Source organism: Strigops habroptila, chromosome Z (genome assembly GCF_004027225.2).
Source record: "Strigops habroptila isolate Jane chromosome Z, bStrHab1.2.pri, whole genome shotgun sequence".
NCBI classification, from domain to species: Eukaryota; Metazoa; Chordata; class Aves; order Psittaciformes; family Psittacidae; genus Strigops; species Strigops habroptila.
This window is the reverse complement of record NC_044302.2, coordinates 72,310,770-72,336,994: the sequence shown is the minus strand read 5'-3', so window position 1 is coordinate 72,336,994 and position 26,225 is coordinate 72,310,770. Positions and strand designations below refer to the sequence as shown.

Sequence of the window (26,225 nt, the reverse complement as noted above, 5' to 3'; positions counted from 1 at the left end):
ACATTAAACAAGTATCTGTGTAGGATAGTCTTTTAAGGGGAAAAGAAAAAAAGAAAAAAAAAAAAGAACAAAAAAGAACAGATCTGTTAAAATGCCCATAATATACTAAAAATTTAAGTCATAAAAGAAACATTTACACCACTGTTCCGAAAGCCATGAAATTCAGATGTTATGCCACAAGCTTAAGAAATATAGCATCTTACCTGCAAGATTTGTTCTCTGACACTGTAAAATGAACCACACATCTGTATCTTATAGCAGAAAATACCCTCAAAGCACTGGCAATATTCAGAAATCTCTCAATGAACAGTCTTACGTTACCAAAGAAATCAGATTAATGATTTGGTTTTTCTGGCTGTGGAAAAATCTAACATTTTAAAAGGAAGCAAACTCCTTCCTATAACGCCCTTCACAACCACTGTGCTACATAAGAATATGGAGGTAACTAAAAACCTCCTTGAAGGTAAGGCAAGTGCTTTACTGCCTATAGTATCAGGGTTCACAAGTCACATACACTTAAATCAAGTAGCTATGTCACCAAGCCATATATGCAAGATAATGGAGTTTCTCATACGGTTATTCTACATTAACATGGTAAATTGAAAAAAGCCCATACTCTAAGATTACTGACACTCAAACTTCTATAGTTTAGGAGTCCTAAACTATAAAGAACCTTAAAAAACCAAAACCAAAACCAAATCAAAACAAAACAAAAAAGAAAAACCCCATATAAAATATGTAGAGTTTGTTGTCAGATAGAATCATTACAGGCACTTGGTAATAACACAAACACAGGCAAACTTGGTATTTGTATTTTATTTATGAAGACATTGGCAGGAATTGCATTTAGTTTTTTCCTAATACATACTTGCTTATGTGTGCAAATGCATACATACATACACACGGCCCTATTCACAGATGCCTAGCATCTCTATTTTCAGTTTATTACAGCATCCTATTTTCAGTTTATTACACTGTGAGCTTCCTGAACACCTTACCTGAATCTGAAATAAAACACACTCAAGAGGCAGAACACAGGGCTCGATGGCACGGTCCTAGGACCACAGAAGGTAAGGACCTAGATTAGAAACTCTACATAATTAAATGATTTAAAAACAAATAAACCAACCTAGATTTGAAACTCCACATACTGAACGCACACTAAAGTTCTAAAAGCCCTCAACTAACAAATACAAACCCTCACAGGCTTCACATTACAGAACAAGCGATAAAACAGAGAAGCACATTTATTAGAATAATGACCCAAACATTTTAACAATGGGAAAAAAAAGTCAGCATTTTTGTTACATATTTTATGAATCCAGCTGCATTGAAAACATAATTGCTACTACTGCAAACAGTACTATCTCCTTAACAAACCAAAGACATCTAATATAAGCTTTCTTGGCAAACTGACTCAAAAAGAAATCTCATCATATGGTGATTCCTCGTTACAGCCTGCAAAAGAATGTTATCTGGCAAGAATGCGAAGGGATAAAAATGTAGGGCAGCTAGACTGTCTTGTTTATTTACAAAAAAAGATCTGAATATGATTAAACTGAAAATTTTCATTTTACTTGAGTATTTTCAACACAGAATCATAGAATCAAATAGGCTGGAAAAGACCTTTAAGATCATCCAGTCCAACCTTTACCCCAGGACTGCCCAGACCACCACTAAACCATGTCACTAAGGGCCTCATCTACTCGTTTCACAAACGCTTCCAGGGACAGTGATTCCACCACGTTCCTGGGAAGCCTTTTCCAATGCCTGACCACCTTTTCATGAAGAAATTTTTCCTAACATCCAGTCTAAACTTCGCCTGGAGCAGCTTGAGGCCATTACTTCTTGTCCTATCACTTCTGCTTGGGAAGAGATCTCCTTTCTCCATCCTCCGTTCAGGTAGTTGTAGAGAGCGATATCGTCCCCCGATTCTTCTCTTCTCCAGACTAAACAACCCCAGTTCTCTCAGCTGTTCCTCATCAGACTTGTGCTCCAGACCCTTCATCAGCTTCACGGCCCTTCTCTGGACCCGCTCCAGCACTTCAATATCTCTCTTGTAATGAGGGGCCCAGAACTGAACACAGGATTCAAGGTGCAGCCTCACCAGTGCCGAGTACAGGGGGATGGTCACTGCCCTGGCCCTGCTGGCCATGCTATTGCTGACACAGGCCAGGATGTTGTTGGCCTTCTTGGCTGCCTGGGCACAAGGTGGCTCATGTTCAGCTCTGTCAATCAGCACCTCCAGGTCCTTTCCCACCAAGCAGCTTTCCAGCCACTCTTCCCCAACCCTGTAGCATTGCATGGGGTTGTTGTGGCCCAAATGCAGGAACCACCACTTTGCCTTGTTGAACTTCATACTGCTGGCCACAGCTGATAGATCCAGTCTGTCCAGATCCCTCTGCAGAGACTTCCTATCCTCCAGCAGATCAATACTCCCACCCAACTTGCTGTTGTCTGCAAGTTTACTGAGGGTGTACTTGATTCCCTGATCCAGCTCATCAGTGAAAGTACTAAACAACACAGGCCCTAATACTAAGCCCTGAGGGATGCCACTAGTGACTGGTCACCAACTAGATGTGATAGCATTTACCACCATTCTTTGGGCTCAGCCATCCCGCCACTTTCCAACCCAGTGAAGAATCCACCTACCCAGGCCATGAGCAGCCAGTTTCTCCTGGAGAATGCTGTGGGAGAGTGCCAAATGCTTTACTAAGCTCCAAGCAGCCAATGCCCACAGCCTTCCCCTCATCAACCAGGCGGGTCACCTTATTGTAAAAGATCAGATTGGCCAAGCAGGACCTGCCCTTCATGAACTCACGCCGACTGGACCTGATCCCTCCGTTTTCCCACATGTGCTGCGTGATCACACTCAGGATGACCTGCTCCCTGACCTTCCCTGGCACTGAGGTCAGGCTGACAGGCCTTCTATAGAAAAGCCGGTTGGAAGGAACATCCTGAGGTCACCTAGTCTGATTCCTCGTTTCAAAGCAGGTCTGCCACAAATACCAGATCAGGTCAGATGTAACTTGAAGAACTGTAAAGATGGAAATCTAGTTTCTGAGCCACTGTTCCCCTTCCACCTCTGAGAATTTTTGTACTGAAATTACTTTATTGGCTTGTCTATATATAGAACTCTTGTTAAGTAGTTTATAAATTATGGCAAGTAAAAACAAGGGATCAAGAGGTAACAAGCAAGGGTGTGTTGAATTTGAACAGGTGACCTGAAGAGATCATGCATATAAGCTTCCATACCAGAAATACTTTTTTCTTTATTATTTCTTAGGTGTGTTTTCCTAACTCTGATTGCTCTTAGTCAGCAACTAAGTATATTTGTACATTCAGCTTGCTCTGAAAGGTATCATTTGCTGTGATTCAAAATTCATCTAGCTGCTGTCAGAAACACTACTTCACTTCCTGAAGTAATTTAAGCCATTTTAAATAGTCTCTTTACCTAAGATTACAGGTAAGGGAGCTCTTGCAGACCTGCGTGGAGTGGTCTGAGAAGTTGTCATTCACAGCTGATGTCTGTCCAACCCCTTAGTGATTTTACCCTCCACACAAAATCTATGCCCACCTCAGCCTGGCCGCTGAAGCTGAATAACTGCTCTGTGGTGGCATGGATGAAGTGTTTGCATGGTTATGCTACATGTGACAAGGCCAGTAACTGGTGGAGGTTGACACCCCTTACCATTTCTTTTGTTTCTGCTGAATGTGTCAGCTTTTGGCCTGAGAATTTAAACTAGCAGATTGTGATAGATTTTTATTTTGGAAATCTGATCCTTGGTTAATTTTATCCAAAGATTTTTCTGCTTAAAGGTAAGTGAATTGGAATAAAACCAAATCCAGATCTACAGATCTTTCACACTTATTCCTTTTAAATAACCACCACTGGAAAACTTCTGTTCTAAGATTCCTTGGAAATCAACATTCTACTAGCCAGAAGTCCCTTAGCCAGCTTTGAGAAAATTCTTAGATGTTATTTAAGTTCAGCAGGTCCAGAAGATGTCTGGCCACCGTAGGTTTTCCTTTCAAGCCAAAACAAATTCCACAGATGCAATCACTGAATAGATGTGCAGGCTTAAAAAGGCAACATAAAAACTAGGGCCCAACACTAGTTATGAGCATCCAAAAATGCACTAGGGAGATCAGATGCAACTAAAACAGAAGCCATCTCAAGTTGGTCTTGCCATCTAAGGGTGAAGATGAAAGAATAAATAAATGATATTTCAGATCTCTTCTAGTCCTATTTTAGACACGTAGAAATGTAGACAAATAAAGCACTAAGCCACAAAAATGCTCTTGGCATTTGTAAATTACCTCGGCAAGGACAATACAACCCATTTGTAAGTTATCATAACTTAGATAATTTTGACTTGAAAACAGGAACATTTTTACAGACCTAGTAAAACTTTATTAGGAACTATGATATTTGAGTTCTTGTGGCTCTTCCTTGAAGAAAAGAAGTAACATCAACTCATGCTTTGAATTACACAGTGAAAATATAGAGCAATTTCTAATAAAAATTGATTTTAATAATAATTCTAAATAAAAATGTAATTTCTACTGCATATGCAGTAGAGCCCCATTCACGAGATGGGGAAACAGATGCTTCTGACATCAAACACTGAATCAGTACTATTTGCCATGATAAAATAAAGTTAAGTTAGCCCCCTCCAACTGCAAGAATTCCTATTTTCTCATGACATTCTAGCAGCAACTCCACTCAAATGTTCTCAAATTGAAAAGCTGGCCCTATAGCTTCCAGTTCACAAATCTGTAAGACACATTTCATGCCTTGCAAAGATTTGGCAACTACTGAGCATCTCCTGTTTTCTCCGTATCCTGCTAATCTTCTCTCCTGCTTCTAACAGTTCCTCTTTTAGAAAATGTAACATGCAATAATCTGGAAAATGAAGCATTACTAGCGACTTTTGAAGGTTCCACACTGCCACAGAATATGCTTTCATATAGTCAAAACAGCAAAGCAGATCTGAACAAGTGCATCAGTAAAGCTGATTTACAGAACAATGTAAGTAAACCCAATAAAACCTCAGTGATAAATGTTTCTAAAGATACTGACATTGCAGCTTAATGTATTAAATACATTGTTACAACTTGGTAGAATACCTCATTTAATGTTTTCAACACGGCTACCAGGCTGTTTGTTCCACACCTAGAGGCTAGGCAACACTACAGCGAAGTTTCTGCAACTCTGAAGACAAAAGTGAAGATTAAACTCCCAAGCACAGTACATCAGACACTACAAACCTGCTGCTAGGCTGCTAAATTCATTTCTTCACATTCAAACAACTCTTGATTTCACACACAAAATGCATAAAATATACTGTGAAACAGAATTCGAGCAGGCGGACTGCTATGAATCTGTCAGAGCAGAAGTACAGGATATAGAATTTACACCAAGGTTCTTCTAAAGGTGTGTGCTATATTAGCGTTTGCTACACCAATTGGAATAAAAGAGATTCAACTTACACTCACTTCAACCTCTGCTTCAGGACATCACAGTTATTTCAAGCAGCCTCTGGCCATTTGAAACAGTCCTCCTATTTTCTCAACCCTACGGATGTTCTGAATTTCATCCAATCCCTGTTTCAAGCATGCAACCACAGAATTCTCAAACTTTTGTACCATACCTTGGACTTCAATATTTGTTGTACTCCATGATTTACTTCAGCATAGCTGTCTTAGTCCAGATCCAACAAGACCCTCACCATTGTCACAATCTAATTCAAGGATTTATAGCCTAATTTATCTAACACTTAAAATGAATGTGTAGCATGCAAGCTGTTTACAGAATTACTTTCTCTGATTCTGTCTTTTCATTATACTCAGTACTCTCAATAACTGGCACAGTATGCTGCCACATAACCATGACCTTGTTTCAAAGTCACAGATTGACAGTGATTGCAACTTCCTTTTCATAACTTGTAAGAAATGCTCATTGATGTGGCTGTGTTCTCCAGTCAGTTTTCTCAAAATAGTTATGGGAAGTTTTCGGCTAAAAGACCTACACAATCAGTCTATATCCATGAACAGTATCTTTTGGGTACCTCTGCTACACCAATCAGGAATGTGCAAATCATCTGAACAGAAACATGAACTGTGACTAAAAGTAACATTTAGCTGCCTTAAAGAACCAACAGCCAAACTTGTTAAAAAAACCAGGAAAGGTACTCAGTTTTATATTCCTAAGGCTCTCTTCCACCTCCTGTACTTTTAAAGAACATTTTAAAGAGTGATTACAGCTATGATCAGATTTAAATCAAATGTTTTTGTGAATTCAGAACAAGTTTTACCAAATCTCTCTTTTCTACATTATAAGGGTATCTTTTAGCAGAAGATAAAATTCCAGAAGAGCTTTGAGAAATATTACTTACCTTTAAACATTAGAAAACATTACAAAATAGTAAGGTATTGGTATGAATTCAATCCAATCCTGTCCATTTCAGCCTAACAGCTACAGGACTAACAGACTTAAGAAGCATAGGAAAAAAAGCTCTTTCTTGTAATAGTGCAATGTCTTCGGAAAATTTTCTCCAGTGATGTCAAAGTCTGCAGTGAAACAGTAGTCAGAATAAGATGGAAAATGCCTCAACATATTAAGAGACAAAGGACAAGAGAGTACCAAAAGAAACAGGACCTTTCATATCATGCCCAGGACAATGTCTGGGCACCTGCAGATGAAAAGGAATGTTTTATGCCCTCCACCTGAATGGAAAACACACCATCTGAGCATGACTAGCATAGACTATCAGATCCATCAGATCAAGTAATTAGAGACACAGGAGAAATAAAAGTGGAGAATCATAGGAACTTCCATAATTTCTCACAGAACAGACACACACGATGTCTCCATGTGCAGACGGGTTTGCAAAACTGTGCAAACACCAACAGAATAGCTGCCAGAAAATTGTTACTCTTCTCCGGATTTCCACCTGCACTGACACATCTCATTCCTGTCTAAAACCAACTGAAAGGGAGTAATGCTGTATCTGCAGTGTTCTCTGATGAAAATATGAATAATTAAAACCAAGTTGAGATGATTAATGGCATCTGGTACTGGTCTAGAGCTATAGATACATATTCCTAACAAAACAACACACTAATTATTTTCAATATTAAATTACATCTGGTAATGTTAAGCTTCTTATGACACAATATGGAACAGGAAAAAATAGAGGTTCCTGGCATTCTACTGTTGAATTTACTATTCAGTCATGTAAAACATACAAATCAAAAATGAAATAATTACTGTTTCAATTCTCACGTTTTTAGTGGTATGGAACACTAGCTTGTGTTCCATAAAATGTTTTTGAAACATATTTGGTTCATAAAATACATTCTAATAAAGCTCAGCATAAAGCACAAAGGACAATAATTGTATAAATAATCTCCATCATTATGCTGTATCAGATCAGCACTACATGAGACTTAGTACTAAGATACTACAAAATCCAAACTTTTTTTAGCACTTCAGACAACAAAGCAAACTTATTGCAAGAAATTGAGATCCCATAATAGATATACAGATCAATATATGCAAACTGAGATAATGAAAAGCCAGGGATTTCTGTTTTCACTTCAGTATCAATGCACCATCTGCAAGATACAAAAGGGAAACTGACTGAAGGAAATTTCTTTCTTAAGTTTTATTAATGAGCTTAATTTCCACTGCGTCAATTAAAAGACAGGAATGTCAAACCAGAAGAACTGCCTGTATTTAGGTATGGTGATTAAGCATATTACAAGTAAGCACTACAGTTTCCACTAACTCTGCCGGATTAGGGCAGGGACCTATTCAAGACCAAAAATTCTTTACCGTTACAGACTAAAAATTAGAAATTAGAAATATGAGAATTTTCACTGAGATTACAGGATATATTTTTATCCTAAATACAATCATTCTGTGATAGGTGTTCATAATGCATTTCTGTAAGAAAAAAGTTTAAACTCACATTGCCAGTATTTACAGTTCTTCTAAGAGCACTTTAAAATTTGTCTCTTCATCTTTAAAAACAAAAACACAGCTTTTAGCTATAAAAATCTCCTAACATGCTATTAAGTATATCAAGATGGAGGCAAACAGGCAACTTTTTTTAACTTTTGGGTTTTCTTATGACACGTGAGAAAAGCCATTATCACAGTGAATACCATCTCTATTAACTTCAAAGGCTACTTTCAAATACTGTTTTGAGAACAGTGGTTCAAAACAAAAATCTATTAAAAAATGACACATGCTGTTCTATAAGCATTGCTTCATCTATTGGAAGTACATTTTTAGGCATGTGTTGTAAAATGATTACAACGAAGACTAAGGCCAACTTTAACTACTTTCACAGAAAAAAAAAAAAGTCACTTGTTCCCTTTTTTTTTTTTTTCCCCCGTAATAGTTCTATAAACTAGAGAGCCCTTATTTTAAATTTAGGTTATTATTCATTTTGTGGTTGTTTGGTTTTAAGAATGGAAACAGTGACACATTTGGAGAGCTAACAGTCACAAAAGTGAATGTAAAATATATTACTTTTGTTGAATACTACATCTATGAACTTCAACTGTAACTCTTAAGATTTATATTTAGATGTGGGCATTGAAAATTTTTGGAGGGAGGAATTTGGGATTTATATGGTAAGACAGTTCTTTGGGTATTCTGCACAAATATTTGGGATCTAAATGTTACTTCTTTTCTTAAAATCCCATTCGGTTTCTAGGTAAAACGCACTGGCATCAGATCTCTGAATTCCCTTACCTTTTAGAAAACATTTTGTTACAGAGATGTTTGGTTTTGGCTCTCTGCTTTTAACTGAAATCCAGTATTTACCTGTCAATCTATACTGTTCTGAAAATAAGCCTGTTGCTTTGAAAAACCTAACGTTTGAAGCAGTCTGCTAAAATCTAGCACAGATAGCTTAGCCCATGAATCAACAAGATAGCAGACCAAGCTTTACAGTGCTTCACATGACATTCATATGACATATACCTGACAATTGGAACTGACTTAAGGACTTCTAACCTCACTCTTCTAAAAATGTTTTAAAATTTTCCAGTGAGCTAACTGAAATGTGGATCATGTATCACCTACCTGAAACATTTAACTAGATGCTGCCTACATCTGTAATGAAAATGCCATTTGCATAAATTCTGTATCTCAGTTGTTGGACTAAGCAGAAATTTGATCAGGCCTGCAGTCAAAGCAGTACTATTTGGTGACCTAAGACTGCACAGTTCCAGTAGGAATGATTTTAGATTCATGATGTCATGTAATTACTCTTGTGTTTCTTTGTAATTTATATAAACTAACATTATCAGAAAAGGGAGAAATATTTCCACAATTGCTGTAAGACAGCACAAAACAACTTTCAGCTACACTATCTGATGCTAACCAGTCAGTCAGATTAATTTTCCTAAATACTTTTGTAACGAACTCTTCCAATGAGTTATGCTCTCTAAAGATACATTCTGCAAATGAATCATGGTTTAATCAGTTGATGAGTCTATTTTACGTGCTTGTGTTATTGCAATGGGAAACTTTCACACTATCAGAAAAATTTAATCCAATAAGGCTGTCCTGTTTCACAAAATAAAACACAGACTAATCAACTAAAAAAATCAGTATCCTCCTAAATTTACTACAGGTAAAAATGTCAACTTACCAGATTTGTGCTTCTTGTGTTTTGCTTTCTTTTTAATTATAAACAACTTGTTCTGGATCTCAGTTTTGTAAGATTTGAATGGATGAAGATGAATCTCACGCTTTCTTTGCAAGTCATCAAGTTTCCTCTGTAGATTTTCATTTAGAATATCCTTCAACTTCTTTTTTTTCTTTTTCTTCTTTTTTGCCCGCAACTTATTTAGTTTCTCATTATTTCGCAGTGAGTTCTCTAGCATTGTTTCTTTAGCAGATTCCTGGTAATTTATGTCCTGGTTGTCATTACGAGTGCCATTGACATGCATTTGGCAAGCTTTCAGTGTGTTCTCCTTGAATGGACTGATCTCAGCTTTTACTCTAGCCATGTCAGAAAAACTCTGGCCATTCTCCACAGCCTTTATTTCTCCTGAACTAAGGTGACCACCTATACCAGCAATCTCTCCTGAACTACTCAAACTCCCCAAGTTCTCTTTATAGCAACCAGTCTTTTTGATGTCACAGAATCTTGAGGGCTTGATTTCACAGTTAATCTTCATCTCCTCTGTAGTGACTCTAAAGCTATCTGAATGTGTTTTTTTTTCTGGACAGCTAAGAACGGAATCCATACCCTTCTCTGCTTCTGCCTTGGAATGATGTAGCAGCTCTTCTCCGCCACCAGAACTGACCTCCCCATTGCTTTTGCTTACATGTTCATGTTTTACTTTTTCCAGTTTAATACGTGACACTTTCCTAACTTTGATGGGAGGAGATGGGAATTCAGGAGCCTGAAAAGGCTTTTGTTTGTAAATCCGAACATCCGCACCACAGAACTGTGGAAAATGAACATATGCATTCTCCAAGTAGTCATAACCAAGAATTACTTCTCTGCATTCATGTATAGGCTGACCTAGCACTGCATCCTGAACATCCTTCTGTGTTTCATACACAAAATCACAGAGACCTTTCAGCAGCCACACTTTTTGGTAGAATGGTAGCTCATGAAATGGTTTTGATTCCAAGGGATTAACTTCTCCAAGGACTTTGAAAAACTGAGGACACAATCCAAGTTTTTCTGCAGAGCTATTAGGATTGTCAGTCTGCCCTACAACAGTATACCAGTGTCGTACTTTCTGTCTTAGTGCTGCTTCCCAAGTCCTGTACGAAAGCGTAGGCCTGCGATGTAACGTAGATCTGCGATGAGGAGGACTTAACAAAGAAGTCATTATTTTAGATAAAAAAGCATTACACTGAGGCATCAGAAGACAACGTTCCAATTCATAGAATACTATTTCCGGTAAATTTAAAATCTGTTGTGCTAAACAAAGAAAATGACCAATAGCTGGAATCTCCCACATTGTCTCCATCCTTGTAGGTGCTGCTTGAGCTAAAAGTGACTGTTCCCATTCTTCTATTTCTTTCTGACTAGCTTCTTCTGCTTCTTTTCTTTCTTGCTCTCTCAGCCTATTAAAAGAAAGTTTATGAAAATTAAGGAATCAGGAGAACAAAAAGAAACTGGAGAGAAAAAAGACGAGAACCACAGCATGACAAACATACTTATCCTGAAGTAATAAATAACACAATACAATTCAGTTTGTCTTACTTTGCATTACACAATGCACCACTGCAACAAAATGGGAAATTATTACAGCCTTTTACTTCTTCCACCACTAATTTAAAAACAGAAAAAGGTAAGAAAATATCTGGCAGATACCAACAGTTCGGGTGGTTTATATACTTTTTTAAAAAATGTATTCTTTTCCCCAATCCACTTTTGGCAGGATTAAGTATTTCCAATAAATATCCATATAAAAATATCTGAAAACAAATTCCAGGTAAGTCTTGATCTCAAATGGTTGCCCTGTGGCTTATGTCACTTACCTTGTAACTAACTCCCTTCCTCAGTGGTGTCTAACAAGTGCACTGTCTAACTGTTAAGTGCTTCATTCACATATAAAAGCCATTCTCCCTCCCACCCATAGGCGTGTTACTAGTTGACTTGCAATGGTGGACAAAAAGGAAACAAATACTAGAATGCATGAAGAATGTGATGGAAAATAACACCAGAAATAAAATGTCGTTAATAAATGGTTTGCCCTCACCTGAAAAACTGTATTCAGTTCTGGTCCCCCTATCTAAAAAAAGGATAGAGCAGAAATAGTGGGTATTCAGAGAAAGAGGTTATCAGTAATCAGAGGCCTGTAAAAACTTCTGAAAGAGCTGGAACTCCACACATAACACTAGCAAGAAGAAACATGACAGCAATATACAAAAGTAATATGACAGAGTGGGAACTTCTATTTACTTTTATTTGTAAATTCATCATGAAATTTAAAGGCAACAAATTTAAGAGGAAAAAATGCTTCCACTTCAGATAATCAATTACGCATAGCTTACCATCTAACTTAGTAGGACACAGGATATGTTAATTTAGTTCCAAAGTGAAAAATAGGACATCTGCATGAATCATAAGAATATCAAGGTTTACCAGTAACAGGAGGGATTCTTCTTTAATGCCTCAATGGTAAACTAACATCTTTGTCTCAAGGCATAATCAGATTCCAAAAGGTAGAATTAGGATACAGCTGTACTTATAGGAAATTTTTTCTAGAGCTCATTCAAAGCTTCTCATATATTTTTCTCATATTATTTCCTCTGAAGCGTTTGTCACTGACCACAGTTAGAAACAAACACCTGCGTGTATCACTAATGTGACCTGTTGCTGGAATTTACGTTTCCAGACTTCTAACCTCCAATTATATCTCTACGTATAGAAGTAGCAAATAAATGTCATGTATCCATTCAAAGTATCAATGCTTTCCAAATTCAGCCAAAGAATAACGGTATATTAAAATCTTTTGACAACATGAAGCTAATAGTGGCTTCTAGCATTAAGAATGTATATTTGAAGCATTAACTATATATCTCCATGCAAAAAATGTGACAAACCTAGCTTAGACCACAGTTTAGTATGGATGCAGGAGAAATATGCCATGAACACAGACTTCAAATTTGCATCCTCTGTGTATGCAAAATGGCATATAATACAGTAAGATTCTCTGAATCTTTTATCTTACATAATTCAAATAAATGTCAAGGTATTTATTACCATAATTTGAATAGAAATGTTTAATACCACATATATGCAACCTTGCTTTTATGTACCTATCAAATGCAGAAAAGCAGATTCATGTAAAACATAAAATGTAAAAGCAAACTGATCAGTAAATTCTCAACTGCACTCTCTCAGTGCAGCACTAATTTTACTGTATAATGGATGAGATCTCAAGACAAAATCCCACTCTGCAGCACTAATTTAAAAACATTCAATGAATGTGGTTTAACAACAAAAGCCCATTTGCCATTCCAGATGAATAAACCAGTATATTCAACAATACTACTTGTATAGATAAAGCGAACATTTTTTTTATTCTGATTTTTGTTCTATTTCCGTGTGTTAATACTGCATTAATTCGCACATAAACAAAAAAAAACCAAAAAAACCAAAAAACCAAAAAAAACTTACAAGTGGGACAGAGGAAGAAACTATACCAAGTAAAAATAAATTTCAAAGCACTCTCGTATCCCATTCCCTCCTCCCTCTTAACTATAAAACATATTTTCAAATAACCTGCTGCCCCCAAAAGGTGTGAGTACTATTCAAGTAGTATGGAAATATGCTTAAATATGAATAGACAGTTAGATGGAACATTTGTAGAAACAATCAAGTCAGCATCACTTAATAAAAACACAGGTTGTAGATCTAAAAATACCATCTTTGCAAGCAGTTTCAACTTATAAATTAGTAATTTAAATAAATGTAAAATTCTAAATGTGCTTCATAAAATGACAATCATTATACTATTTTAGAAATCTTTCTTAAAAGAAAACCATATCTTGTTCCACTTGCAAAAAGTGTGCCTTTTTTTAAAAAAGCTATCATTTTATCACAGTATCTGTAGTCATTCCATTCTCAGCAGACATTCAAGAGAAAATGTAAGTAATTGCACACTTCCACATCTTCCTTATTGAGGTCTTCCTACCAGCTGCCTATCTTGTGGAGGACATAGCTTTTTCCTGGGGTGTTTTTTGGAGTTCTTTTTTGAAAGGGAGGAGGAGGAGGATGAAGTGGGGAGAGGAGGTGCAGCAAGGGAGAAGGTGCGGAGGGCAGAGAGGGAGAGAGAGGGAGAGAGAGGGAGAGAGAGGGAGAGAGAGGGAGAGAGAGGGAGAGAGAGGGAGAGAGAGGGAGAGAGAGGGAGAGAGAGGGAGAGAGAGGGAGAGAGAGGGAGAGAGAGGGAGAGAGAGGGAGAGAGAGGGAGAGAGAGGGAGAGAGAGGGAGAGAAGCATTTGATATTTAGGAGGACAAATAACCTTACACTGAGAAATTCTCTGGACAAACATATTTGGCTTTTATGCTGACAGCAATTGTAAAAAACCCTCTGTTCATACTTTTATTTACATTTATCAGGAACACGTTTGCAGGCACACATTTTGTTTACAATAATAACACGAAACTATTACAAGGTTTAAGGTCAAGCTGACATTTCCAGACCAACAAAGGACAAACATACTCCGAAAAAAAGTCTGCAGCAGTGGATAAAACCTGACCTTAAAACTCAGCAGACATGCCCAAGTAGAGATATCGCCTAGAACAGAGTCCAGACAACTCCTCACTTATCATTTTCTCTCTTTAGTCAGCAGACACATATAGCCAGCTAACTCCTCCTCACTTGCAACAAGAGATTTCACTGGGAGGGCAGAGGAGACAAATACTAGACGGTACATTCCTCCCTCGCCCCCCAGTTGCCACTTCTAAACCACTATAGCATTGAGTAATTTTTCATAGGTAAATGGTATGGTATTGGAACTTTGATGACAAGGTATAGAGAACTGCTTTAATTCTACAATACTTGTTTCTACAAACTTTCTTTTTAAAAACATACTAGAAAGCTAAGTATAAAAATAGCAATATTATGCATTATCCTAATTTGATCAAGATTTGATGGTCAGAAGAATTAAATTTGGAGATGCCCCTGTGACCTTAATTCTTTATCTGTACTGTCTTACATCATATTATGACATACTTTTTTTACATACATTTTTCCATAGGACACAGTTCATTCCATGGTCACATCCTTGTAAAAGGCTAGACTGACTGTATAAGCATACCTTATTCCACAATTTCCTAATTTAAATGACTAACAGCCAGAATTGAATTCTTTAAATGTTTCAATAAACATGTCTGAAACTTATCCCAGAGTCAAGTTTTCAGAGATGGTAAAGACATAGTTCTGCCTAGCATAATTTTCAACAAATCAAAGTTGTACAGACAGTTCATTCCCATTGAAATAAACTAGTTAATTACCTGGCATTCACTGGTGGTTTAAAAAATTTCAGTAGGAAACTACCTCTATGTCTATAAATGCCTCTGAAAAGAGAAGCACTTCCAATTATATAATAATTCCACCATTATTTATTGTTAACTAATATGGAAGTTAGTATGTCAGCATGTTACTTAATTAACATGTAATCAAGCAGCTGAGTAGAACTTCATGGAAACGTAACTGACAATTGAAATAAGATATTCAATATTCTGATAATTGGAACAACTGAAGGAAAGGAAAACTTATAATAAGATTGACAAGAAAAGTAAATCAGATGTCCTTATATATGTAGACTTGGGGCGGGGGGGAAGTACTGCTGCTGCTGTCAGAAACTATCAGCTGCAAAATAGTGAAATCAGCTTTGCAAAGACATCTTCCCAATTTTTACATGTTGAGTCTACCATGATAAACGTATTAGTTAGGGGAGGTTATAAACATTAAAGAAAGAAAAAATTGAAATAGATTATGCAAGGCATAGACAAACTGCAAGAAAAGAAGAACTTTCTACAAATATCTATATAACAAAAAAAAAAAACCAAACGCAAACAAACGAAAAAAACAAACCACCACAAAAAAAATCCACCCCAAAAGGATTTGGAATAGGATTTCCATTAAGTTGATTAAAGGAATGAAAATAAAAATCACACCTCGAAGTATTCTTCCAAAATACACAGCTTCATAAAAGCTTGTAAAATCAATTTCAACATTTGGGGGGGGGGGAGGGGGGAGGGAGGGGAATAATCGCAAACTATTTTAAAGATTTCATTTACTGCATTTCTTTCTATTCATCATAAGATGGCAGTGCCTTACAAGAGCATCTACATATCTCGAGTGAAGGATTAGATATCAACTTGGACTTCAACAGGCAATTCCTTTAGGTATGTGGCTAAGTTTTGCAGAAAGGCACTTTTATTTGCAACCTTACTTATCTGGGGCTGAAAGTACGTAACTCCTACTCAGGTGGCTAAACAGTCTAAACTAAGATAATTACTAGCTAGAAAGTAAGTGTATGCTGAGCGGCCAGCTGGATGGCTAGGAAGTGAGCATTTTTTTGTGTTCCTGATAACTCATCTGCAAATTGTGTAAAAAGCAGGTGCTGCCTATCCAAACACAACTGATTTGCCAACACACAGGCAAGTTACACTACAACACTGCACACAATTTTATGGGGAAAAACAGCAGCAGTGAAAGAGCAGAAAGAAGGCAAAGCTCAGTACAGCAGAATTTAAAATCCTGAACAGTTTACAGACTCATTTGATGTGACCATCCCAGTCACTCATAACTACACCCTGACACAGGATAGCCTATATTATAGCAACAGATCTGGACACTCATTCTTTGACAACTCTGATGAAAGACCAACTAAAACAATCAAAAAAAACAATCACTAAAATAATATGTATCCAGCAAAGTAGTGCTTTAGTTCTATGAATACAGTTTACAGCATCAATTCTACTGGGATACATTAAAATAGGAATTCTGCATTAACATTTTCTGGCCTGAAAAAGATGAAAACAATTGTTCCGAATCGCATATTTTTACTTTAATTTTCCTTGCTGATTTAATACAAGATTTAAACAGGTATAAATGTAATTTCAGTTCAGCGAACTTCATTTTTGTTACAAAAAATGAAGAGTGAGTAAAAGCCAAATTCAGTAATGAAATTGCGTATCTGCCAAAAGACCAGAAGGACAGCACTGTGCACTGTTTTGAAAGCTGCAATACATTTTTGAATAAAAATAGCATCCCATCTTAGTTTTGCAAGTATATGCATTCATATATAAAACCCTTTGAAAATGTGTATGTGCTGTATGATACGATCTTCACTGGCAATGTATTACTAAGTAGGCCTCCCAATTTCCAAGCTTTCTTCATAAAATACCTCTACAATGTACTTCTGGAACATCTGCACTGTGGTGAATTGGCAAACAATTGGTATAGAAAGGTTCAAGTTACTTCCAAAAACATGGTGAATCCCACTAGGAAATCAGAAAAGAAGGTATCTGAAGCATAATTATCTGAGGAGATCAACAGAATCGAAGAAATATTCAACCAGCTACCTGCTGACACGTTTTTATTGCTTCCTAATGAGTTCAAAATTTCAGGGCATAAAGACACAAGCTGGTTGTGATCTTCTGCTAATGTGTAGCATCAACGACCGGGGGTATCCTTTGCACATGATCTGGGACTTTTGAGTATATCCAGATAGATGCATTTAACTGTTAATTACAACAGTTTTGCAGGAACATGCTTAAAACAGACATATGAAAGCAAAATTTTTATTTCATCAGGTAATATGTTCTATTGACTCTCTAGGTGAATTAAAATGTAATCAAAATGTCTTTTTTCGTAACTGTTATGAAGTTCAAGAGATCCAGAACACAGAACTGAAGACAAATAAAGAGAATTTTACGAGAGAAACAACAACCCTAATGATTTTTGATTTTTTGCAAAGTATGAGGTGGTAATATGAATCAAAATTCACTCATTTCTACAGAAAAATAACTGGTTAACACTCAAGTCAGCCAAAACTGCATGTCTTCAAATCTGCTGAAAATGAAGACTACCTGCAAAGTGACAGTGAACTGGTTATACACAGGAAAATTCTACAAAACTGTAAACTTTGAAAAAAAGCTGATAATATTTAGCTTCATAAAACTAATAGTCTTACCATCATGCTCCATATTCAGACACAGTCCCTAAGCTACTGTTAAAGTATACACGCTTACAAGCTTTGCTGTCCTCAAATTGAAACATATCACAATGAACATTAAACACTGCCTGGAATTAGCTACCTCCTAAATTTATGAAAATCTCAAAATCCCAGAGTTTATTACACATATTCTAAATTTACTACTGAGAGATAAATGCCACATCAGTGAGATAATAAGAGTGGCACTGGCAGAGGTAATTTGCTTCTGGCTATCAGTGAGGGAAGCAGTGAGAAGGCAACAGACAAAATCACAGAATTAGACTGTAATTAAGCATTCTGGTAGTTTTTAATCTAGTTGTTGCATGGAAAAGAGTCCAAGAAGAGATATGATACACCATGACTGACGTAACAGGAAATTGCTGCAGGTTCTTTCAGTTACTATTAGAAGTGTCATAATCCTAAAATAACAGCAGTTTATTTTAAAGTTTATATGACTTTAGAAATTTTTCAAGAATGTGGTAAATCAAAAACTAATCTCTTGCTTTGTGGATATCCTGTATTGAAGTCCTAGTCATGAACTCAAGACAAAGAGCACTACAATATTTATTTACCTAGAAAAGCCTTAAGGAGCTAGTCCCTGTAGAGAACTAGAAAGACATAATTATTTAAAACTGAAACAAAACAGTTCTTCCTATTACCTCTTTTCCTCTTTTGCTCTCAGGTGTTCCTCTTGTCTTAGCACCTGAACCATCACAGACTCAAACATGCCTGTTGACAAGCCTACTAAATTGCGAGGCATGGAACGACGTCTTGTTGAAATGCATGCTGTTCCTTTCTCATCTTCCAGCCCATAGCATCCTCTAGATGTTACAGCTATTGAAGTTTTCTCTCTCAAATGCCTAGAAGAGCAAGCCAGTTCACAATTACAATTTCCCTTATCAACAGCACTTCGGTGCCCACACTATCAAACAAATATCAAGCATATTTACTCAGAAAAAAAGCAGTTACTTTTCACCTGCCATTTTTTCCACTTTGGAGGTTTCTTTAGAAATCTAAAAAATTAAAATCAACATGCTAACATGAGGTATATTTTCACATCTGTTAAAAACGGTGGATCTTTACCTCAAGTAACTAAATATTATTTGGAGATTGAACTCCCTATATTAATCCATAAAAATTTGGAAAGAAAATATTTCCACAAGACTTGAGATAAGAAACTATCATTTTTAGAAGACACCTAAAAATACTGGGCGGGGCGGGGGGGGAAGTGCACTTGTTGGTTTGGGTCAGGGGGACTGTGTGTTTAACAGCAGTTTAGCTAAAAGTTAAAAAAGATCAAAAAGCAGAACACTATAAATTTGCCTGTAAAGTTATATCTTACACTGTTTCAAAGTACTCTAGCAAAACTGGTATGAGAAGTAACACTCCATCACACCTCTGAAAACATCGGGGGGGGGGGAAAAGTCCAACCTCCATGCAAAAGCAACCTCCATTCGAATGTGATTTTCTATGGTTTGCAATATCTGAGAGTCATGCAACCAACCCTGAGTCACATGACGGAGCTCACTGAGCTAAATACTGCCCTAATGAAACAAGAATGATTATTTCAAGAAGTAGTTCTTGAATTTCATTTTACTAACAAAATTAGTTCTGTTAAACACTTTAAACAAATCTGTCTGAACAAAAATTGTAAAAGAATTTTGAGGTTTCTAGATTCCATAATTCTTTTTATATCTAGTTCTTAGAAACTTTCACCAAGCTAGTGTACACAGACAAAAAATATTTACAAATCTCTGAAGAGTTAATATAAGAGAAATTCAGGATTGCTCTTTGCCTGTTTAATATTTCTTAATATTTATTTGAACAAAGACTGCATTTGTGAAAGAATGACAACAACTGAATTTAGTAAATACATATATTGACTACCTAAATTGACTTCACTTTCTTATGGAGTTTCCAATAAAAAGGCATTGAGCGTTCTTAGGTCTCACTGAATCCTGAGTAGGCATCTGAGTAGGCATCTAATGAGTAGGCATCTAATTCAACAAAGAGGCCTCCACAAATTGCTTATCAATTCCATACAGTTGAGATGCTACAGTCAACACAACATACAGAAGTGAACTTGGCACAAATCTTCAGGCTGCATTTGGATAGCTATCTAGCAGTAACTCTCTTAAGCCAGGAATTCTGACTTTTTCTTTAAATCAAGTTTTACTCAAGCAAACTAGTAACATTCATGCTCTGTTAGGTTCAGCTTCACCCCTTCTAGTCTCAAACTGTACCAGAACTGTTGTTATGCAAAAGCAGTTTCAAATATAGTGTTGCTACACCAACACTGAATACATTCATGCTGGGTTATTGAGTTGGCACCACACTCCTCAAGCACTCCTACCACACAAGCAAGGTCCTGTTTACCAGCTGGCAGCCAATGCTCTGTGTCACTAGCAAGTTTAAGGTTGATGGACATGCACAGCTTTATGCATTTCCCAATACTGTTCCTTCTTCACCTTCACCCTTTGTCAAAAAATTCTGTCAGGTTCTACATGCAAACTACTATGTCTCTCAGACGACTGGTGGACCTTTCATTGTAAGAAGCCATCATGGTTTTCCGAATATGACTAAACTAAGCCTATGTCAAACTCCTGAGAAAGCGTTATTTCAGTCACGATTTAAACTGGACTTTCTCTGATACACCTTGACAGGTTTCCGTGCTTGAGCTGCTTTGGCTGATAAACAAGTTCCTGCCAGGGGCTTGTAGTTAAACATACCACGATTTCCATTTTGCCATTTAAGACTATAAAATGACAAGCGTTACCTTTCATTTCATGATTATTAAAAAAAAAAAAAAAAAAAAAGACCTGTTATTTCAAAGCAGATACTTTGGCTCAAGAATTTATTCCTACTTATTTTGAAGGCATTGAAAATTGCAGACTGTAAAAATCACAATTTTGAAGACCCAGATGCTTATGCAAAGTTTAGGTTAGTTTCACTTGCTTTTGACAGAACAAAACAAAGAAAGGAGCATTTGACATCTTGTCTAAACAAGTCTGCCTCCAGTTCTTTAAAAGGCTTCTATCAGAAGCCTTTCTTTCAGAAAACCTTAGCCAGGAAATGCTGAGCCCTTTTCCATATTTTGGTATTTTTGGGTTTGGAATCTCCAAAGCAAATTGAATTGTATTTGAATAGTTCCCAGTAGGAAACATTCCTCTTTGTGCAAGCATTGAGAGTTCGAGTGTTTTATTGTGGGTTTTTTTTTTTTTTAACCCATGCAAACGGTATTTTTTACATAAAGAAACACACCCTCCTTACTTACTTTATGTAAACAGCACCCGGCGTGGTCCCTTTTGAGCTTTTTACACCTACCGTGACAGCAGCGCCAGCTTCTGCTCCAGCATCATCTCCAGCTTCTGGGCCTGTTTGGAGAGCCAGTGATCTACACCATGCAGCCGGTAACAAGTCTCCAACATTAGCCGGAAGTCACCCACGAAATCTGCTATCCCCGTGTACTGCCCGCTGGAAAATTTTTCTTCCATCTTCAACAACCACATTCCAGCTGGCGACTGCTGAAAGGAGTGACTGCTGTTACGACTGGAGAGGGAGCCAGCTCCTTCTTCCCTGATGGATGCCTGATCCACAAGGGGCTTCAAAAACGGTGCTGTCAGAGGCCGGTACTTCTCTAGGAGAAACTCACGCAAGATGCGGTATCCCTGCTGCAGCTCGGGATTCAGGCTCTGCTCCCAGGAGCAGCCGCCGCTCTTCCCTCCCTCATCGTCTCCCTCCTTGTCCGGCTCCTCCTCCCCGCACCGAAGGCGGCTAGCCGCCGGCCGATCCGCCAAGAGGTCTCCAGCCGCGGCGCCCGCGGGCTCTGCCGAGTCCATGTCTCCCACCCCGCTCACGCACGGGGCCTCGCCGGCTCCGGGGGGGCTGCCGGCGCGGAGCCGGCTCTTCAGCATCACTTAGGGACCGCCGCGCTCCCCCTCACCCAGCCGGCGAATCGACATCGGGCTCACCTATGCACAGAGACACGATTCAGTCCCTCGCCACGCTCCTCCGCGACGGCCTCAGCCCTGCCCCCAACTGCGCGGCGAAGGCGGGCCGCGGCAGCCGGGGAGGAGGCAGCTGCCGGCCGCCGGCTCGGCCCGCCTCTCCCTGGCGCCTGCCTCCCTGGGCCTCCCGCGGGCGCGCCCGGGCCTGTGTGCGGCGCCGGCCGCCCGGCCGGGGACCGCGCCCTCGCCTGCAGGGACCGCCTCCCGCGGTGCACACCGGCGCATCCCGCCCCCGGCCTCCTCCCCGCCCGCGTCCCCCCCCCCCCCCGCCGTGACGGGGCCTCCCTCCTCCACTCGCCCGCGGCCTCCTGCTGAAGGGAGGCTCAGCGGTCGGGCGGGCGGTGCCGCGTCTGGGCTGGCGGCTCGCGGCCCGCTCGTGTCTGCGCGGCGGATGCTCCGCTCCCGGCCTCGCCTCGCCGCGCCGCGCGGCCCGGCGGCGGCGGCGGCCGGCGCTGGCACCGGGGCCGCCTAACGGCCGGCGGGAGGCGGGAGGGGGGAGGGGAGAGCGGGGCGAGAAAAAGGGACGCAGCGCCTCACCTAGCGCGCGTGCGCCCGAGCGGCCGCGGCGGCGGCGGGGCTGCGGCGCCAGGTGAGCTGGCGTCATCAGAGCGCGCCTGGCGCGGCGCGGGGGGGGAGGCTGGGGGCGCATGCGCTGTGCCGGGCTGGGGCCGTGCTGCCGTGGCCGCGGCTGTAGCGGTGTGTGGGTTGGGCTCGACTGGGCTCGGCGCGGGGCGGGCGCGGGCGCGTCGCGACAGCCATCGGCTTCGCTAGAGCATGAACAGCCCTTGGGTCGTGTGCGGTGATGAGAGAGTCCGTCTGGGGACAGCCGTGTAGCGGTTTTCCCGCACGTTAAAGGTGTTCCATTAAAAACGTTCAGCGGTTAACGTGAGGAAGTATGCGAAAGCACTCGGTTATACCGCCTGAAGCACTTACCGAGGAGTTAGGGGTTTGTGAGGAGAAGGTATGAAACTGCGCTGAACCACCCTGGGGGTGCAGCTGCGGTCCTTCCAGATTTGCCCTTAAGCACCCTCCAGTCCTGCTGACCCCGACGACGACATACGGAGGAGCGTTGCCTGGGCTCCAGGGGACGCCACAGTAGTAGTAAGCGCCTGGGGGACAGTAGTTTGTGTGCCAAGTTTTGAGTTCATCCCCTCAATATGTATAAGTCAAAAGCTTAGGGCACGTTGCTAAGAGAGGATTGAGGGTGCAGGGGGACGGACGGGATGACAGGGGAAGACACAAGGGTTTTTTGCTCAAGCCTTTAATTCTGCAGGGGCGTTCTCCTCCATTCTGCAAGGTAACTTTCTGCAGAGAGGACTCTGGAGGCCCTGCGCATGACAACATCTTGATAGGAACAAATCAGACTTTGCAACATAGAGGTTTAGAACCACTCCCCTGTTGTTACTGCACTTCCTCATTCTAGGGACACTGGGAAATTTCCATCTCCTTCGTTTCCGTTTGGTCACAGTCAGCTTTCATAAATGGTTCTGTCCAGCTGCTCTTGTGGAAGGAGCCTGAGCAGAGGCCGTGGGCACGGTAACACTCAGGTGCTATGCTTCCCCTGCAGGCTGTGCCTGCAGGACAGATGTTTGGGACCCACAAGGTTAGCAAAAGCCCCCTGTAGCCCCATTTCCCAACCCCAGTCTACAAGGCCCCAGTACAGCCTATGCAAAAAGGTTGATCCCTGAGGTCCTGCCATCTCTCCTGATCACTTACTGATGTTGCAGCTACCTGGTTTTATCCTCCAAAATCCCCTCTTGAACTGCAGACTCCAAAGATGTGATGTTGGACACCTCGGCATGCAAGATGTCGTATTGGAGCAGGAGGCTGCAGCATGCTTCCACATTGGAGGGAGGGGATCCTGCCTGGAGGGCCATTGTGCATTTGAGACCTCAGTGGTCCATACAACAGAGTGTAGCCACAGACAGGGTGACCTGCAGGCCTGTTTTGTGCTGTAGCTATCCCATGGCCACAGGATAAACTCAGCCAGCTCACTGTTAGAGGAGTAGTGGACAGCTCCCATCTTGTACTGGCAACTACACCACTCCATGGTGACGACCATGCCTCTGTCTTAAAGAGCAGCAAGAAGTTATTGTGTGAATATTGTTTCTGTTTGACAGTAGAAATGATGAACAGATTTGGGGTTTTTTGTAAGAAAATCCTCTACAGTGGGGGAGCCTTTTCACATGGTCTTCATGGTGCGCTCTGATCAGAGGCTTTTTGATGCTGAACTGCGTATGGTTCTCAGCAACTGAAATGCTGTAAGGTAAGCAGTTCTCTATTTCTTTATGGTGTTAACTCTAATGAATTGCGTTTTAAATGATACTTTGCAGAGTCTGAATGCCTTTCGTACTGGGGCCATAATGGACCAGCTTGTCCTGGTGCGAAAGAGAGGAAATGCTGTCTTGTGTTGCCATTGATAACCTACCTCGGGAAGAGTGCTCAGTTTGTCTAATTCCCACTCCAAGCTGAAGGTGGAGGGTTGTCATCAGGGGAACAGAAGTTGTGGAGATGAAATCAGCTGTAGTAAAAGCATGATTGAAGATGATGGAAAGCAGCCAGCCAAGTTACAGTCGGAATTTCTAGTATAAGTTAACTATAAGCAGATTAGACTGGCAGCTCTTTTAGCAGCTTTGTGGCTTTTGGGTGCTTGACCAGTAACACTTGCTTCCTGGTACCACTGGGTCAACCAGATAGGAAAATTTGTCCAAGCAGGATTCTTGGGCCTCTTCCCACAGGACACTCAAGCAGTGGCTTCCCTCATTCCTTCAATCTTTGGCCTGATAACATGTAAGGCCACAAGTCCTCACAGGTTTTGAGACCAGGCCTGCCGTAGGTTAACAAGGGTCAGCTCTCCAGTAATCTTCAAAATAAAGCTTTTCTTTCTTCAGGACTGTGATTGTCATCCTCCTGTGTTCCATTGAGCCCATTGAGATGTGGGCTGCTTGCAACCTGCCAGTTGTGTGACCTTGACTTTGCAAGAAATCTGTAAGTCATAGGAAATGGCTGAGTGGAAAAAAGCTTAGCAAGGCAAGGGACAGTTCAATATTTCAGCTGGACCAAACACATGCTATTGTAGGAAAGAGGGAATTACAAGTCTTGTTCTTCTTGCTTGGGTACTGTGGCACTGCAACCCTTGTTGGAAACGCTATGCCCAGCATGCCTTCTGTGTCTCTTTGCTCCTAGCCAAACTTCTCCTCCTCGACACTTACATTATACCAATCTATACCTGCTTGTGGTTGCCCAAAATGTGGGAGGCGTGCTCCAAAGTGCTTCTTTCTCCCTGAAATACAACTTCACAACGAGTACAAGTGGCAGCAGTAATGTTGATTTAGCTTGTCTCAGATAACCAGTTACCAACTCTCCAGCTGACGGAAAGCTCTAGGCATACAGGTGCCTATTATGATTTCTTTGAGGTGGTTGTCTTCTTAAAGAAAAAAAGAAGAATTTTTAGTCTCTGGAATATGTAGCTCTGTGATGAGGAAAGAGACTATAAAGAACTAAAAGCCAGTATCTGTTTTCCACTATCTTTTCCATGGGGTTTTTTGTGTTCCAAAAGGTTAAGATTTTAGTTCAGTGTCAGAACTGAGATAATGTGGATGGCTATCTCATACTCATATGCTGCATATCTAAGTAAATAAGATCAGTTATTTTCAATGTATGTAGGTCAGTTATTTTCCATCTATGTGTAGCTTTCAACTCCACTTTTTGTTTGTTTGTTTGTTTTTTAGAAGAAGGGCTTGGTTGCCTGGAAGCTCATTTATACTTTTTTCCACCAATACCAGATAGCTTAATAAAACTATTATTGCTATTATGAAATTAAATTATTGCCATTATTAAAAGGTTATTGCTATACATCTGGCTTTGCCTTAAGGGAGAACTTGTAGTCAGAATTCTGCATACAGTTCGTAGACTAGTACCTGGGAAGCCATAAGATGTTATGTCCATTGATTCTGGTGTGATAACATCTCGGCTATATTCAGGTCTGCCTCAGAAAACAGATCTTTTAGTCTGTGCTGATGAAAGAAATACGGATATTAAGATCATACTCTGAAATTAAATTTACAGCCACAAATAGGGCCACACAAAACAATATCATATCCTTTATTGGGACCTGTGACTTATATCACCAAAATGTTTGGAAAAGGGTATTTTGTCGAAGTATGCAATTGAAGTAGGATAAATGAATTTAAAAAAAAAAAAAAAAAAAAAGGTACCTGAAATGAATTGTAGTGGACAACAGACCATTGTATCTCTCTACAACAACTTTTATGTGTTATTTTGTCTTCTGTAATGAAAAAATACATTGCACATAACCAATCCAGTAATACACTATGTACTTTCTAAGTTTTGCCACTTGAGTGCACTGTTGAATAAAAGCCATACTCCATCCCTGCTTTAAGTTGCGAGGTAAGACTCCATTTCGAAGTAACCAGGGTATAACTGCTGGAGCAAAAGCAAACAAACTTTAGAAAATATGTAACAGCGATAAAATGGAG

The 26,225-nt window shown here is 39.8% G+C and overlaps 1 protein-coding gene and 1 long non-coding RNA gene across 2 annotated transcripts in view; both read right to left on the bottom strand.

Moving 5' to 3' along the window:
• KIAA2026 (KIAA2026 ortholog) overlaps positions 1–22,222 on the bottom strand; it is a 55,276-nt gene extending 33,054 nt beyond the window's left edge. The window contains exons 1-3 of the mRNA XM_030512261.1: positions 21,044–22,222; positions 18,379–18,579; positions 9,672–11,107 (exon numbers count right to left, since the gene is read on the bottom strand). Coding sequence (XP_030368121.1) covers positions 9,672–11,107; positions 18,379–18,579; positions 21,044–21,633 — 2,227 coding nt within the window. The 5' untranslated portion in view covers positions 21,634–22,222. The remainder of the gene's footprint in view (positions 1–9,671; positions 11,108–18,378; positions 18,580–21,043) is intronic.
• LOC115619641 lies at positions 802–1,601 on the bottom strand. The gene is made up of 2 exons (XR_003995077.1): positions 1,130–1,601; positions 802–1,078 (listed from the first exon to the last, which is right to left on the bottom strand). It is a non-coding gene; the product is annotated as an uncharacterized LOC115619641 (long non-coding RNA).
• Positions 22,223–26,225: the final 4,003 nt, after the last annotated feature.